This window comes from Perognathus longimembris, chromosome 17, assembly GCF_023159225.1.
Source record: "Perognathus longimembris pacificus isolate PPM17 chromosome 17, ASM2315922v1, whole genome shotgun sequence".
NCBI lineage: Eukaryota > Metazoa > Chordata > Mammalia > Rodentia > Heteromyidae > Perognathus > Perognathus longimembris.
In genome coordinates this window covers 26,133,066-26,151,808 of record NC_063177.1, presented here as the reverse complement: position 1 = coordinate 26,151,808, position 18,743 = coordinate 26,133,066, and the positions used below count along the sequence as shown (strand labels likewise).

General features: G+C 36.9%; 1 protein-coding gene across 3 annotated transcripts in view; it reads right to left on the bottom strand.

Annotated features, from left to right (window-relative positions):
* The window catches only part of Bcas3 (BCAS3 microtubule associated cell migration factor), a 518,556-nt gene that overhangs the window by 359,135 nt on the left and 140,678 nt on the right, over positions 1-18,743 (bottom strand). For all 3 annotated transcript variants that reach the window (XM_048366643.1, XM_048366642.1, XM_048366644.1), the window contains exon 14: positions 13,175-13,308. In XM_048366643.1, the coding sequence (XP_048222600.1) occupies positions 13,175-13,308 (134 nt within the window). The remainder of the gene's footprint in view (positions 1-13,174; positions 13,309-18,743) is intronic.

Genomic DNA, 18,743 nt, shown 5'->3' with positions numbered 1-18,743 from the left:
GAGTTGCAAGAGATAAACTGCATGTGCTTCTAGGTGCTTCATTTCAAAATGCAATTGAACCAAAAGTGTGTGGGCTTAAAGAACATTTCTTTTTTTGTCCAGTCCTAAGGCTTGAGCTCAGGGCATGGGCACTGTCCCTGAGCTTCTTTTGCTCAAAGCTTGCATTCTACCACTTGAGCCACAGTGCTACTTCTAGCTTTTTCTGTTTATGTGGTACTGAGGAATTGAACCCATAGCTTCATGCATGCTAGGCAAGTGTTCTAACATTAAGCCACATTCCTAGCTCAACAAACTTTTTTTTGGGGGGGTGGGGAAGGGGGCAGTCCTGGGGCTTGGGACTCAGGGCCTAAGCACTGTCCCTGGCTTCTTTTTGCTCAATGCTAGCACTCTACCTCTTGAGCCACAGCACCAGGTCTGGTCTGCTGAGGAATCAAACCCAGAGAAGGGCTTCATGCATGCTGGGCAGGCACTCTACTGCTAAGCCACATTCCCAACCCTCTATTTTCTTTTTTAAGAACATTTTTTTTGGGGGGGTGGAAAGGAGGAGGTGTCAGTAAACAGGACCTAATTTATTTATTCTCACCCACATACTCATTCTCAGTTTAGAGACTTTATAAAGATATCAGAGGCTTTTTAACTAAAACTCAAATTAATCATTACTCATTCAATCTTTTAGTATTTCGTTGTATAATTTATTACTCTTTCAGTGTGCCCGGTATCTCACCACTTATTTCTTATTGTAGTGCTATAAAAACTGGATTATCAGAAACCAACCAGGCTCCAGAAAGCTAGTGTATTCTTTCCTTACTAGATACCATAGTAATATTGCAGTAATTTTGACGAGAGCAAATGTCTTATGGCAATGTGAGTGATATGTTTTATGTACTTCATTAAGAATTGAACATTAGGCAATGAAAATCTAACATAGCGTACATAGTCACATGAACATGACATTTTTAAGTGATTTCAGTTATGCCTGGTATTTTATCAAAACTTTAAGCAGCTGTATATTTAATTCACAAAGCAGGTTCAATTCAAAGTACATATAAAACAAAAGAGTTCAAGTATTAATATGAAGTGTTGCAACATTTCAGCATCCAAGATACAGAGATGAATCTCATACCGCTCCAAAATTATGCTAAAATTCATTCGTCAAACCTTAATTAACAACCTCAGTTTATATGCACAATAAAATTTTCAGTTACTTTAACATTCCAAAATCTTAACCTGAGGTTCTCAAACTTTGGATAGAAGCAACTTTGAGAGCTAGGGAAGTGGCTCTGGTAGAGTGTTTGCAGGCACCAGACCTTGTGATCAATCCCCAGCAGGGGTGGGGTAGGGGTAGTATTTGGAGGGTGGGATAAGCCACCAAATTATTTGTCAGAAAAGCAAGTCCTGAGGTCCCACTTTCAGGATTATGATTCAGTAGATATTAGGACAGGAACAAGAACAATCAGGAAATGTATATTTTAGATCACTTGATAATGACCTTATATTGACCTAAAGTCCAAAATACTGAGTTAGGAAATAAAGAATTTAAGGGAGCTTATACCAGAAATTGCCCCATTTCTTCTCACACTCTATCTCTGACGAACAGTTAGTAAATGGGTGTTTATAAAAATGATGGTAGGAGGGATTGCTGTGGTAGATCCTGGCTAGGGCTCTGCGGGCAGACTTTGCTTCAGGATGATTTACCTTCTTCTAACCTACTATTTAATCTGCTTTTTTTCTTTAGGTTTATTGTATTTTCATTTGTGAATTTCAAGCATTTTCAAAAAGGAATTGTTCAATATTTGTGTAAAATGATTACAGGACTTTCAGAAATCCACTACAACATTGTTGTCCACTTGTGGAAATAGACTTCTTGAATCATGATAAGAAGTATGCTGCTGCTCCTATAGCTATGATGTACCTAATAATCCAAATAACAAGTCCCTCCTCCACTCAGGAAAAAAGTAAAGCGAAAAAGTGGGAAAGGGAGGACTGGAGAGAGGAATAAAGGGAAAGAGGGAGGGATGGATGGAAAGTAATTGGACAAAGTATCAAAAAAAGCAAAAGCACTAAATTTTCAGAGTACCAAAACCATTAAAGATAATGGTCATATAGCAATAAGAAGCCACTAGATGATGTTATGTTGAATGCAGATATCAGGAAATATTTGCATAAAAATTGAAAAGTACACTGGAGTTTATAGCTCAAGCACTAAAGAAGAACACCTGCCTAACAAGGCCAATGCCTTGCTTCAGTACCTATATAAATAAATAAATAAAATTATGATAAATGTAAATGTTTTAAAGAATTAAAATGCAAGCTCTAGATATTTTCAGTCACACACTTGCTCAACTCTTATCTTTCACAGTCAATAATACACTCTTTTCATGAAAAATGCTGACAGAATGGTTCAATAGCTAGAATGCCTGCTCATCAAGCTCCAGGTTCTGAATTCAAATCCTAGAACTAGGAAATAAAAAAGGGGGGAAAAATTAACCATTAACGAATCAACAGTTATCTCAACAATTGTAATTAGATTAATAGTAGTAAAAGTTAGCTTGGAATCAATTTTTCATGTTAATTTATTTGCTTCATAAATAAAGTCTGCTATATGATTTGCAAACTTCTGTTTCAGAATTTTTAAAAATCACCTGAAATTATCAACCTGAAAACAGAGAAAGGCTCCAAAGCAGTACAAGGGGAAAATGGCAGTATGATGAAGACCTAGCAAGCCTGCTCCTCTTTTATGCTTTCTTCAAAGGATCAAGAAAAAAACATTCTGGCTGGGTACCAGTGATTCACACCTGGAATCCTGGCTACTCAGGAGGCTGAGATCTGATGGTCATCAATCTATGAGCCTCTTATCTCCAATTAACTGATTAAAAAGCCAGAAGTGGAGGGGCTGGGAAAATGGCCTAGTGGCAAGAGTGCTTGACTCATACACATGAAACCCAGGGTTCAATTCCCCAGCACCACATATACAGAAAACAGCCAGAAGTGACACTGTGGCTCAAGTGGCAGAGTGCTAGTCTTGAGCAAAAAGAAGCCAGGGACAGTGCTCAGGCCCTGAGTCCAAGACCCAAGACTGGCAAAAAAAAAAAAAAAAAGGCCAAAAGTGGAAGTTTTGCTTATGTGGTCAAAAAAAAAAAAAAAAAAAAGCTCAGGGACAACACCAGTCCCTGAGTTCAAGTCCTAGGACTAGCATTAAGAAAAAAAACTGAACAAAAATTCCAATGAAGATCAAATCATCTAAACTTTAGTGTCACATAAAGAATTTGGTGACGACTAAATGACTTATTATGTACAAAGCAAACATAATTAGCATGTAGCATATCACAAACACTTTAGCTGTGAGTTAGTGTTGTATTACTGAAAAAGAAATATTGGTATGTAAGATACAAAGTTCAAAGTATTCTTCAGAACTAACAACAGTATTATAAAGTTTTCCTTGCAAACAGTTTTTAAAGTGCATGAAGAAATCAGAATGCCTGGAGACGTTCATTCGCAATTTTTATTCTGAGTAAGCTTTTATTAAGGCTTAAAATAAGAATCTATTTTTGTAAGTAGTTCTTTTGTCTTAATGTGATATGTGTGAACAAATCAAGGAAGGACTACAAAAGAAGATAGTACTGAAGAGGCAATTAAATAAAAAAGGAGAGAACAGAAAAACAAGTAGGAATGTCTGAAGGAAAAATGATTTCAACATAATAGAGATAAAGCTTTGAATTTTAGCTATTCTATTTCTAAAGTTGGAGATATGAATACTCAAGGATGTTTTCGTATTTTAATAGTTGCCCATTATAGTAAATAGTAAGATTCTACATAGCAAGACTCAGATGCCAAAACAAAACAAAGAAAAAAAAGGTTAAGTCTCGATCAAGATTAAAAAATAAAGACAAGGGGCTGGGGATATGGCCTAGTGGCAAGAGTGCTTGCCTTGTATACATGAGGCCCTGGGTTCGATTCCCCAGCACCACATATACAGAAAACGGCCAGAAGTGGCGCTGTGGCTCAAGTGGCAGAGTGCTAGCCTTGAGCAAGAAGCCAGGGACAGTGCTCAGGTCCTGAGTCCAAGGCCCAGCACTAGGCAAAAAATAAAAAAAATTAAAAAAAATAAAGACAAGAATATGCAAACCATCAATACCAGGAAGAAATTACACAAAGGAAATTATTATATGACTTGATAGTCATTAAACTCATAAAGACTCTACATAGTGTTATGCCATGATTTGGAGGAACTTAGAAAAAATGGACCACTTCTTTAAAAGCCACAACTCAAGATGAAAAATAAATAAATAAAGGGCAACATGAGAGAACTGTTCAGTATTTAGCAGACTGTGGTAAATATACGATCTACACATATGATTTTAAACAAAACAGTGAATGTGAATCTCTGCTACTATTAATTGCTCAAAGCTAGTACTTCTAATAGAACTTGGCCTTGCTATAGCCTGTCTCACCTTGACAAGAGATGAGCAGAGAAGATAACCAGACATACCCAGAACTACAGGGTGAAATATGGCAATGATGGAGAAAATAGGTTTCCTTAGACAAAGAATAGCCGAACATACACTAGTTGCTGGAAAGTAGCACTACTATACCTGGGTGAGTGATTCGGTCATGGATCTAAGGTTACATTGGGGGGGTGGGGAGGAGAGGCCAAAACTTTCAGCTGCCTCTGACCATATCTACAAGTTTAACCTCTTCTCACCCAGTTAGGGGGTAATGTTATGGCACAGTGGTTACCACTGGAACAAAAAATAATCCTAACACTAAATACATTATAGAATGTGTTCATAGGGGAAATGTGCTGAAAATCTTGTAAAAATGTGGGACTCTTCCTTTCACTTCATTGTAGCTTATGTTGATATATACTACAAAACTAATGTCTTACATGCATGTATAAGTATAAATGCTTGTAAGGTTCCCAGGGCACCTCAGTCATATTTACTAGTGACAGTGAGACCAATTTGCAATGGACCACCTTCCAGGCTTCTAGTTCCTTTTCATTTTATGTAACATAAGCAACACTGAATCCCAGGAGAGAACTATTTAGATGAAAAATTAATGGCTGCTGAAGTACTTAGAGGTGTTATCTCAGTACAACATCGCCACCTGCCTGATACAACAACCAAGTACACTACTTACTTTTGTAGAAGGCAGCTAGTACCCTACTACTGTCTTAATCAACAACACATGGGGTCCTTTGAGAGCATAGATCCACTATGGGATAGGTCAACCTGAAGATGAACAAGTTGGGGAAGGTCCAAATGGGAACTGTGAATCAAACGAAAACAGGACAGCTCTACTAGCACACTGAGTTTTATCTCTGTGTTATCTCCCTCTCCATTGACTAGTTTAACAGGCTCTTGATTGGCAGAATTCATTTTAAATATCTAGGCCTGGATCACTGATGTCGCAGCTAAGAAAATAAGTTGGTATCCACTGAGCCACCTAGATGTATAACCCCACAACTCTCAAGGATGTCTCAAGTAAGGAGCATTCAGCACAGGAAAGTAATGGAAAGACACTGACCCTACATTAACCCAGAATTAGGCAAACTATGGCAGTGGATTAATATACCTATTTACCTATGTATTGATGAATTGACCATGGGTGATTTTGTTCAATAAAACAGATGATTCTAAGGGCAGGGATGTGAGCATCTAGGCAAGAAGAACAGAGCCAAGACTCTCGCCCCACCCACCGCCCCTCAAAAAAAAAAAATGGAGCTAAACCTCTAGCCACAAAGGAAACAATTCTTGACCCTTATTCACATCCATCTTGCTAGATTTTACATTTGCTCTGGACCAATAACTCTCTTTTCTCAAACTTCTCCCTTTAAAAAGTCTATGGGCTGGGGATATAGCCTAGTGGCAAGCGTGCCTGCCTCGGATACACGAGGCCCTAGGTTTGATTCCCCAGCACCACATATACAGAAAACGGCCAGAAGCGGCGCCGTGGCTCAAGTGGCAGAGTGCTAGCCTTGAGCGGGAAGAAGCCAGGGACAGTGCTCAGGCCCTGAGTCCAAGGCCCAGGACTGGCCAAAAAAAAAAAAACAAAAACAAAAACAAAAAAGTCTATACTATGAATTTTTTACTATTACATTTTAGTGGAAGAACATTTTGTTGTAGTTTCATAGGACAGATGAAAAGTAATTTTGTCACAAGTTGACTACAATATAACTGGCTTGAATAATTCTCAAGGGCTGGGAATATGGCCTAGTGGCAAGAGTGCTTGCCTCGTACACATGAAGCCCTGGGTTTGATTCCTCAGCACCACATATATAGAAAAGGCCGGAAGTGGCACTGTGGCTTAACTGGCAAAGTGAAAAGAAGCCAAGGGACAGTCAGTGTTCAGGCCCTGAGTCCAAGCCCCAGGACTGGCAAAAAAAAATAATAATAATTCTCAAGATGAGACTGGGACTTTGAGGTCATGGCAGCTATGTTCAAGAAAGACCTGAGTTGATGTTATCATAGGTTGATAGTTTTAAAATGTTAGTATTAACTAAAAATACTTTAGACATGCATGAATATGAATCCTAGGGGAAATGAAACAAAGTGATTGAAATGATAGCCTCCAAAAGAGACATCCATATCTTTCTAGGAAAAATATGTACTTAAGTAACAGATCCTGAAAGGAGATGCTTATTCTCAATGATCTAATGTTGATGCCAACAGCAATCATATATATCCTATTAAAAATACAAAAGGGAGCAAACACAAATGAGGAGGATGCAAAATGACTGCAGAGACAGAATGGATGAGGTAGCTGCAAGACAAGAAATGCTGACATCCACTAAAAGTTGGAAAAGGCTGAAAACAGGTTCTATTTGGAACCTCCCACAAAGGTGCAGTGAATTTCTACTATTTTATGCCTCAAAGTTCATAGCAATTTGCAATAGAAGCCACAAAAAAATATTAATCAGTTTTTTTTTGTTGTTTTTTTGGCCAGTCCTGGGCCTTGGACTCAGGGCCTGAGCACTGTCCCTGGCTTCTTCCCGCTCAAGGCTAGCACTCCACCACCTGAGCCACAGCGCCGCTTCTGGCCGTTTTCTGTATATATGGTGCTGGGGAATCGAACCTAGGGCCTCGTGTATCCGAGGCAGGCACTCTTGCCACTAGGCTATATCCCCAGCCCTATTAATCAGTTTTTAACATCATCACAAATAGCATGACATTTTGTTGTATATAATCCAAGATTAAGGACTAAAACTGTTGAGTCTTATAGTTAATATTAAATTTTCCACACATTATATGTATGTATGTATGGAAATGTCACAATGACTCCTCCTTGCACAGCTAAATATCATTAAAATTTGAAGAAATACCAAGCATGTTTACAGAAGGGATATACTATTTTACAATGCCCAAAACAATAAATAAGATATGAGAAATTCAGTCACTCTACTCATCGACTCTTAAGAGCTTTGAAAGGTTAAGTTCTAAAAGGTACAAGAGTTCTCAAAGCCCCAATATCTATGTACCATTGATCATTTAAATAATATTTGTCTAAATGAACTTAAGGAAACTGAAACAAGAGGGCTTTTTTCTTTGTTGTTTTTGTACTGTACTTTCTCGTTTGTTCATTTATTTATCTTTGGAAGGGTACAGGGGACACAGAAATGGAGAGCATAGGGTAAACAAATGCAGCAATACAACTAGTGGCAATGGATTGGAAGGGAAAATTGGGAGAGAATGAGGGAAGGGGTGACACTGTCCAAAAAGAAATGTACTCTTGAGTGAGGTGCTGGTAACTCATGCCTGTAATCCTAGCTACTCAGGAGGCTGAGATCTGAGGATCATAGTTTGAAGAGAGCCTGGGCAGGAAAGTCCATGAAACTCCTATCTCCAATTAGCCACCAGAAGTGGCACTGTGACTCAAAGTAGTACAGCACTAGCCTTGAGCACAAAAGCTGAGGGACAGTGCTATAGAAATAATATAGGCAGAACTTTTAGGAATGGCTTCTAATACCAAACTGCAGAAGAGCTGAGCAGTTCAAAGCCCGCTACGGGAGGAAAGTGAGTGAGACTCTTATCTCCAATTAACCACCAGAAAACTGGAAGTGGTGCTGTGGTTCAAAGTGGTTAATGCATTAGGCCTTGAGCAGACAAAGCTCAGGGACAGTGCCCAGACCTTGAGATCAAGTATCACAACTGACAAAAGGAAAGAAAAAAAAGGAAAGAAGGGGGAAAGAAAGAGAGAGGGGAAAAAAAGAAATGTACTTATTATCTAATATATAACTGTAACCCTTCGGTACATCACTTGTATAATAACAATTAAAATGCCACAATAAAAAGGCAAGTCTGGACATAAAACAATTATGTGTTTTGTTCCTCTTAATGGTTTCTTTCAATAACAAAATTGTGTTTCATTTTGATAAACTATAATCTATAAATTTGTTTTAATAAATTTCCTATTAGTGTTATATTTTCAAAAATCTGTGCCTAACCCAAAGCAAGTTATATTTCTTTATAAAATCTATGTCATTATGGTTTGTAATATCAACTTTGTGTAAACCTGTTGAGATGACTAACTTTCCCTTACTTGGTCTTGTCAAAAGTCAACTGTCTATATGCAGAACTCACTACTCATAAAGTGGATTTAACTGATAATCATGTAGATGCACCCTTCAACTTTGTTTGTATTTTTTTAAGTCCTATGTATTTTCAAATGAATTTTAAACACAGCTTGTTAATTTCTATGTTTAGTTCCTCCTGGGAATTTGACAGAGATTATACTGAATTCACAGATAAATTTAAACAGAAATGATATAACATTATTCACAAGGTGACAGTTCAACTCCTCATTTCTTTGGGTCTTTATTTAATAATTAGAATGCTTTTGCCTATGGTGCTACAGCGTTCTTATTTTTCAATATATTTAAGATTGTATGTGCTAATATAAAAAATTCCAACTGATACTTCTGTATTGATCTACTATTACACTCATTTCCACATTTCCTTTCTTAAAAAAAAAAAAAAAAAAAGCTTGTGTTCATCGCAGCACAATTTGTCATAGCGAGAATCTGGAACCAACCCAGATGCCCCTCAGTAGACGAATGGATCAGGAAAATGTGGTACATATGCACAATGGAATTTTATGCCTCTATCAGAAAGAATGACATTGTTCCATTTGTAAGGAAATGGAAGGACTTGGAAAAAGTTATACTAAGTGAAGTGAGCCAGACCCAAAGAAACATGGACTCTATGGTCTCCCTTATTGGGAAAAATTAGTACAGGTTTAGGCAAGTCATAGCAGAGCATCACAAGGCCCAATAGCTATACCCTTATGAACACATAAGATGATGCTAAGTGAAATGAACTCCATGTTTTGGAAACAACTGTTATATCACAGTTGTAACTACCTTCAACGTCCTATGTGTATCTGTAGCTTCTATTATTGATGATGTTCTTGTATCACATTCCTGTGGTTGTACCTACACTATCTTTGTCATCTTATCTGAGTATATTGGAAACCGTGTTTACTGGTATTGGAAGTAGGAAATTGAAAGGGAATACCAAATTTGAGAGACACAGGGTAAGAAAAGAGAAACAACTACAAAAGCAATACTTGCAAAACTGTTTGGTGTAAGTGAACTGAACACCTCCGGGGGGGGGGGGGGGAGGGAAAGGGGGGAGGGAGGGGGGTATGAGGGACAAGGTAACAAACAGTACAAGAAATGTATCCAATGCCTAACGTGTGAAACTGTAACCTCTCTGTACATCAGTTTTATAATAAAAACTTTAAAAAAAAAAGCTTGTCATCATATAACTTTTTTTTTTTTTTTTTTTTGCTGGTCCAAGGACTTCAAATCTGGGGCCTGGGCACAGTCCCTAAGCTCCTTTTGCTCAAGGCTAGCACTCTACAGTACAACTTCTGGCTTTTTTGGTGATTAATTGGAGATGATAGTTTCACAGACTTTCCTGCCTAGGCTGGATTCCAACAATGATCCTCAGAGCTCAACCTCCCTCAATAGCTAGGATTATAGGCCTGAGACACCAAGGCCTGGCTATCCTATGACATTTTGCATCTTGTTTTTGTCACTTGCCACTATATGATAACCATTTCATTCATTCATTCATTTACTTTCATTCATTCATTTATTTATTTACTTTTATCATTTATTTTTTGCCAGTTCCATGGATTGAACTCAGAGCTCCTGTTTTTGCTTGGCTTTTTCCACTCACTGTAGGAACTCTACCAGTGCAGTCACATTTCAAATTTTCATTTCTTTTTTATAGAGTCATATTTTCTACACAGATAATCATATCTATTTTGAATAGAGTATAACCTTTCTAAATAAAGATGGTTCCTTCCCCATTGTCAAATATTCCCTGTCAAAACTCTTGGATTCTCTCTAACTTCAGCTTTCATATGTCTTGTACTATGTTCTCACAATCTATGGCCTTGGGATCCCACACTTTTTGCAGTGCCTTATTAACTCAGGGATACTACCAAGATCTCCCTAAATTCCCCCTTCCTGTACTATGAAATAAAAACAAAATGAAGGCCTTAAGCCTGAAAAATAATAGGCCTCTTCTCATTTGTTTTCCATCTCTCAGGATAACCATCCTTGAACATATAATAACATGAGTGCCTAGAAAAGTCACTATGAAGTATTTAATTGTTTCGATTCCAGTCACTCGTATTCTATTTGGACAAAAGTAGAAGTCCTGATATTGACAGTTTAGGATTCACTGTGGCAGTTTAGTATTTGAAGGGAGGAGACAGAGGGCATGCACAGGGTTTTGAAGTTTTGAAAAATAAAGACAAGCCAAGCACTGGAGGCTCACTCCTGTAATCCTAGCTATTCAAGAGGATGAGATTGGAGGATCACAGTTACTCTGTAAGGAAAGTCCATGAGATTCTTATCTCTGACTAACCTCAAAAGCAAGATACAAAAAACAACAGTCCCAGCTATGGCTCCTTTATCAAAAAGAAGAAGAAAAAAAAAAGCTAAGAGTACCCAGTTCAAGCTGCAGTACTAGCACATACACAGATGCGCATGCACACACAGAGTTCAATTTGGATAACAGTATAAGCATGACTGGGCAGTATGAGACAGTCTCATATTAAAAATTATCTAAAATGATTTCTAAATAGTATCAACTAATGCTATGAAATAGACTACTTACTCCTTGACAAAGATACTAATCATACTATTTTATAGGACTATTTAAATATGATAAAAATGTACACTTATCTAACAAACAGATGTTTCTAAAGCAAATGTGCTAGATGCCAAAATTAGCATGCTATGTAAAAAAAGTGACTTGACTCTGCTTGAATAAGATATTATGGAAGTATACTAACAAAATCCTTGTGAAGTTTATACTTACTGTGGAAACAAGGGCTGTTTTGTAATGCATGTGTGCTTTGTGAGGAAAATTACTGTCAGATGCAGAGGATATCCCAAGTCAAATACCACAAAACAACTTAATTCAACATAATTAGATCCACATACTTTTTTTCCCTTGCTTGATTAAAGTACACTTCAAATTCTTGGAAGAATTCAAAATAATACGATTCTGAAGTACTCAAAGATGACTAGATAGATCATGTGCCATATGGAATTCATGACTGGCATTGAATTTTATCAGTTCAAAACACTTTCAGTAGAAACTTACAAAGATGAATTTTATGATCAAGTGAGGTACTCACATCTTAAAGTTTAATGCTTAGAAATTACAAGGTATACCTAGAGCAAAACCATTCCATTTTGTTTGCCTACCAGTTAAATAGGAATACCATTAGGAGTACCAAATATTTCTACCAAGAATATATAAGGCAATATTTTATATGATTTTGGTACACTGGATATTGTATATATGCTTACCTGAACTAGGGAAGGGAAAGAAATACAAGGGAGTGTGTAATAAATATGACAAGAAATGTACTCACTACCTTATTATATAACTGTATCCCCTCTGTATATCACCTTGTCAATAAAAATTTAATTTAAATAAAATAAAAGCTATTTGCTTAAGTTTAGGCTCCTAAGATAATTCAGAGTATCTAGCATGTGATATTCAGAACATTAAATGCATTTAAAACACCATGGTAACTAAAGCAATATTTAATAATATATATAGGTGTGTATACCTGTGTCATCTGATATCAAGAACATTTACAAAGTTGTTTATATACATGTTTAAAAACTAGCTCTCTGAGCAAAAAATTATCCACCCCTGTAAACTTATATTTACTATTTTTTTTATCATCAGTGAGGACAATTTCATACTATCAATGTGAAACCACTAAATGTAGTGATTGTGAGAGAACTTCATGATTAATTCTCACTAGTCATTGAAAATTGCCTCCAGTTTATCATATACCCAAATCTATTATGAGAATTATTTATGTATGTGTAAATGTGTGGCTATAGACACAAGTATGTGCATGTATGTAGAATCAATATTCCTAGTAAAGGATAAGGAGGTCAGATATCCATTGAATCATAAGGATTTTTTCTGGGCAAAAAAAATATGGGCTGGGAATATGGCCTAGTGGCAAGAGTGCTTGTCTCGTACACATGAAGCCCTGGGTTCAATTCCCCAGCACCACATATACAGAAAATGGCCAAAAGTGGTGCTGTGGCCCAAGTGGCAGAGTGCTAACCATGAGCAAAAAGAAGCCAAGGACAGTGCTCAGGCCCTGAGTCCAAGTCCTAGGACTGGCAAAAAAAAAAAAAAAATAGGGTAGGAGAAAAAAAATGAATGACTAACAACAAATTAGCTGAATTTTTAACAGTAAGGCTACAAGAACTTATTTTCTTATGTTTGTCAAATGAGTGTTATATGCTATCATACTCCATTACAAAGAATAATGTTTTCTCATAAACATAAAGTTTCAGCTGAGCACCAGTGGCTCATGCCTGTAATGGTAGCTACTCAGGAGGCTGAGATCTGAGAATTGTGGTTTGAAGGCAGGGCAGGCAAGAAAGTCTTTGAGACTATTTAATCTCCAATTAAATCATGAAAAACATGAAAGTAGAGCTGTGGCTCAAGTGGTAGAATTTCAGTCTTGAGCAAAAGGAACTCCAGGATAGCACCTAGGCCCAGAGTTCAAGCCTCAGGACTAGCAAAAAACAAAATCATAAAGTTTCAATTAGGTATAAATGACCCACTAGGTTAGTTATCACATCACATAAAGAAATAGATACTAGGAAAATACTACTTACTTTAGCTTCTGTTTCACCCCTGTGCAGAGTATACAGATGATGGACAGCACTTTGGGATGAGGACCAAGGGTGAGTCAAAATTTGGAAAACATGAAAGTCATGCCCAAGGGTGTCTGTTGTGACTAAAAGCATCCCTAGAAGATAAAAGGCAAGGTATAAAAATACAAATGAGTATGTGCATGGATGAAATATTGAAATCGATCATAATATTTTAAAACACTAAATAAAAAATATAAAAGTATTATAAAACAATTATAAAAAGTATTTTCAAGCTTATAAAAAGTATTTCCAAAATAAGAACATTAAGATAAAATATCTTCTTCCAGATAGGCACCAGTGGCTCACTCTTATGATCCTAGCTACCAAGAAGGCTGAGATCAAATTCAAAGCCAGCCCAGGCAGGAAAGCCCATGAGACTCTAATCTCCAATTAACTACTCAGGAAAAGCCATAAGTAGCACTATGGCTCAAGTGAGGCTCAGGGACAGAGACCAGACCCAAAGTTCAAGCCCCAGGAACCATGAAAAAATAAAAATAAAAAATGTAAAGTCTGATCAAAAACTAAAACCTGCTCCCTTTTTACATTTATAAAACCTGAATGCTAAACTCAATGACTCCCCACTTAATAATTCTCCAGTTTAAAAATCGTCTCTATTCTTCTGTCCCACATCTCTGTTCCCATCTAAACACCAAAGCCAAGGCAGGGGGACCGTATGAGCATATCAATTGGGCAACATAGGGACAAATGGCACCAAAACTTCAAGTATTAATTTGTTCCTACTCTAGAATGATATTAATTGAAGCTTCCAACAAAGTATTCCATAATATAGGATCTTCATTTAGATAAGATGTCATAGCTATGAGTGTCAACTAAAATGATAATATACTCACAATGTTTCCAAGATTCTGGGGATTGCTTGTTAATTGTTTGCAATTCACAACAGTCATCTTTCACAGCACTCTGTAATTTTACCTTGTATATGGGATTTCTGTTTTAGTTGTGATGTTTTTTTCATTTTATTTTCCAAGAATTGCATTAGGTTATATATCTGCAGCCTACTTGTTTTGCTTGCCAATCCTAGGGCTTGAACTCAGGGCCTGAGCACTGTCCCTGGCTTCCTTTGCACTCTACCAAAAGCACCACTTCTGGCTTTTGTTTGTTTATGTGGTGCTGAGAAATCGAACCCAGGGCTTCTTCATGCATGCTAGGCAAGCCCTCTACCACTAAACCACATTCCCAGCCCGTCTGCAGCCTATTGGAAATAAATGAAATAGGCTCTTCCCTGCAAGGAGTTTGAAAAACCCTGATCCAGACTTCCAAAGCCATAGAGGAGGCTAAAAGCCACTCACTCTGTATGCAAATTCAGGCTGTGATTAGTCTGGCTCCCAAGACAGTAGGGATGCTCCAGTGCATCCTTTTCTCTAGTAGTGATAGTCTAAGCATCAGGAGGAGGAGGACAGGGCCTGTGTACTGTGAGGCAGGGTGTCTTTAGGAGGCTTGGGACAGGGAGAGAGAAAGGGAGAGAAAGGGAGATCATGTCTCGGGAAGAGAGGGGTATGACAGGGACATCACTGTATTACCTTGCATTTTAAGATACCTACTAAATGGAAACATGCTTTGTACATCATTTTAAAAACTAAAGGGAGTATACTGTGTAAAAGTGAATATTATATTAATCAAGGCTTGTAAGATAATGTTATTTTTCAGAGAACACTGGACTTCCCTACAACTCAGTCGTCAGTGTACAAGCTGCATCTGTTTCCACATAATGTTTTTTTAAATTAATCTTAAAAATTTAAGTCATTCTTTAAAACAGAGAAATTATACATACAAGTGGGTAAACTTGATGTTTAGCTGTATGTATACATTGTAAAATGTTTAAATCAGATTTAACATGTTCATTTACTCAACTGTTTATCATTCCTTTATGGCTAAAAACTTTCAGGGCCAGAAGCTCACACCTGTAATCACAGCTACTTTAGCAGCTGAGATGCAGAGGACTGAGCTTGCAGTCCATGGGGAAGGAGGAGTACACAAGACCCCATCAAAACAGAAAGGTCTATATGTGATGGTCGGTGACTGTCATCTCAGCTAGGGCAAGCTGGCAGGAAATGTAATTGTACTCTATTATAAACTATGTCAGTATTGACAAAAAAACAAGGTCCTAGTTCACTGTTAAAATGCAAGGCCTTATTTCAAAAATAACAGAGTGGCACTCTATATGGGACTTAGTGCTAAAGTACCTGTCTAGCACATTCTAAACCCTCAGTTCAAAACTTGCTAGTCAAAAAGAAAAACAAAAGACAAAGAGAAAGAAAGACCAAGACAGACTGAGAGAGAAAGGGAAGAGGGTGGAAGAGATAAAGAGTGAGAGAAAGAGAAAGAGAGAGACCTTCTAGTTTCAGAAATGTCCAGGACATTAATGTCATCTAAAGATATGTTTGTTATTCTGTCATTTCCTACTCAAAAAAAAGGCATAAGATTGCTATTGTTTTAAAGTATGTCATATTTTCCAAAAAAAATTCATGAGCCTGTTTTTAGGAATTTTTTTTTTTTTTGCCAGTCTTGGTGCTTGAGACCAGGCCTGTGCACTCTCCCTGGCTTCTTTTTGCTCAAGGATAACACTCTAGCTCTTAAGCTACAGTGCCACTTCTGGCCTTTTCTATATATGTGGTACTGAGGAATTGAACCCAGGGCTTCATGTATGCAAGGCAAGAACGCACTAAGCCATATTTCCAGCCCTGTTTTTAAGGATTTTTTTTTTTTTTTTTTTTTTTTTTTTGGCCAGTCCTGGGCCTTGGACTCAGGGCCTGAGCACTGTCCCTGGCTTCTTCCCGCTCAAGGCTAGCACTCCACCACTTGAGCCACAGCGCCGCTTCTGGCCGTTTTTCTGTATATGTGGTGCTGGGGAATCGAACCTAGGGCCTCGTGTATCCGAGGCAGGCACTCTTGCCACTAGGCTATCTCCCCAGCCCCAGTTTTAAGGATTTTTTTAACTGCAGTTTAACTATCCCTTATCCAAAATGACTGGGACCAGGAGGGTTTCAGATATGGATTCTGAAGGGATAGCTGTATATATGAAATGAAGCACCCTTGGAAAGAACCCATGCCTACACAGGAAATTAGTTTATGTGTCATATACACTTTGTAAAGTTTCAAGAAATTTATAAAAGGTTCGTCATGTGCCTATACCGTGCCTACAAAACTCAAGAGGTGAGAATGTCATGTCTATGATTTTTAAAAATTACATTTTAAAGCATTTGAAACTTTGTTTTTCACATTTTTAGTAATGCAACTATTAATTTTTTAATTTAAGTTGTTAATGCTTAAGATTTTATATTTCTCCGGGCATTGGAGGCTCACATGTGTATTCGTAGCAGCTTAGGAGGCTGAGATCTGTGGATCATGGTCTGAAGCTGGCCCAGGTAGGAAAGTCTGAGAGACTCTTATCTCTACTAAACTACAAAAAAAAGCCAGAAGTCGAACTGTGGCTCAAGTGGTAGCATGCTAGCCTTGAACTAAAGAAGCTCAGGGACAGTGCTTAGGCCCTGAAATCAAACCCCAGGACTAGCCAAAAACAAGATTTTAAATTTCTTCTTTGGCACCTATTTTCTCTAATTGAAGGAATTAATCCCTTTTAATATGTATGGTTCATGGTGTAAACATTGTCTGCCAAAATACTGATAATTGGGTTTTTTCCTTGATCAATATGTCTAGATTTTTTCTTTTCCTGTTACTTATTTCATGATTTTAATTTTCTCTTTCTAATTGCATTAATTGTTGCTCCATCTTATTCTCTGCTTTATTGTTCTAGTTTTAAGTTCATTTGATCATCTTTCATATTTCTTAACAAGTTTCAGAGTAAGAATGGATCAATAAACATTTCCCTCTAAGACTTCCTTGAATTCCACAGACACCAATATGCTGTAATTTCAACTACACTCCATTGTAAATGTTTTCTAGAGACTTCCACTTTGACAAACTGGTTATTTAAAGTGTTTCTTTAGTTTCAAATATTTGAGTACTTTTCAGATATTATTGTTAGCATGCTATCACAATGACATGGGATTATTTGTTTGCTTTATGGCTCAGAATACTATGTACCTTGGTAATGTTACATGTATGTTTTTAAAACCTGCAGTGTTCTATTAGCACTAATTAATTTAAGCCAATCATTAGTTTCATCTAAATCTTCAATTCCTTACTGATTCACCTGTTTGTTTGTTCTCTTACCAATTTTATGGTTCCTGTCACTGATTTTATCACTGTTTTCTACAGGAAGGAGTTTGCTACTGTAACATTTTTCCATGAGTTAAAAACATATCTGTTAACTTTTAAATTTTTAATTTGTTGACAGAAAACATAAAAGCACATTAATTAAGACTGAAGAAACAAGGTAGTGACTGAAATCAAAAGATGAAGTTAATTTGACTTTGCTATTGCCTTGGCAAAAGTACAGCTCAAGCTGCTACATTAAAGTATCAGCTACCACTGACCTATGTTAAAGAGAACACATTTTAGATGATATATTTTTATAAATAATACTACATCATTTAATAAGCTCGTACTTTGCTTCCAATTATGCACCATGAGGCCAATGACACTTTATCATCTTTCCTAATTATTACTCAAATAATAAATCTGTAAGTTTAGATAACAAATTGGAAGAAATATTTTGTAATACTTCCCATTTTCTGAATTTTGATACAGTTCATTTATCACAATTCCACTCCTATCTTCTGGTAACACCTTGCCAAGAAAATAAGATAAACCTTGGTTTATAATAAATGCATATCCCCAATGCATTATAAACAAATTCACTCCATTTCTTTAAAAGTTATTTCAACATTTTGACAACAATGAGCATTCAAACAAAAGATTTGCTGAACAAGACCTTGATTGTAGCTTGGTGTCAGTAGTTCATAGTTCCTATCTATGAGACTACTACTCAAGAGGCTGAGATGTGAGACTACAGGTTTAAGACCAAAATTCATGGAGAAATCCATGAGGCACTATCTACAAAGCATAAAAATAAAAACTGGACAGGAGGCGTGGCACAAGTAGCAGAGCCATAAGCTCAGACTTGTGTGAAGTCTTGTGCTTAAACAATGGCCCTGTGGAAAAAAAGCATGATTTTTTTTAATTATTGTAGTTAAGGAGTTTTAAAAAGGGGATATATTTCCATAAGTCAGGTAATCAGTACAGATTATTAATAAATTTCAGTATGTTCTGTTTTCAAATTTTCAGAGAAAATTAAATTTTTAACCTTATTATTATTTATGAGTCTTATTTCATCCATTTTTTCCACTGCTTCATTCAAACCTGGCTTCTTCAATTCATGAATGTGTTTTTTCACAAAACTTTTAAAACAATATGAAATTTAGAGGAGCAGAGAGAAAAGGAAAAAATTGCTAGTATAGGTCTACATAATCATGTGCTTTCTTCTAATTTACAATTTCCTCTTGTTGCACAAATTCTGCTGAGGAAATACTAAGGACTTTCTTTTTCTAGAAAACAAGTTTAAAAGCACATATACATAAAAGGAAAAACTCTTACAGAGTAGACTGTG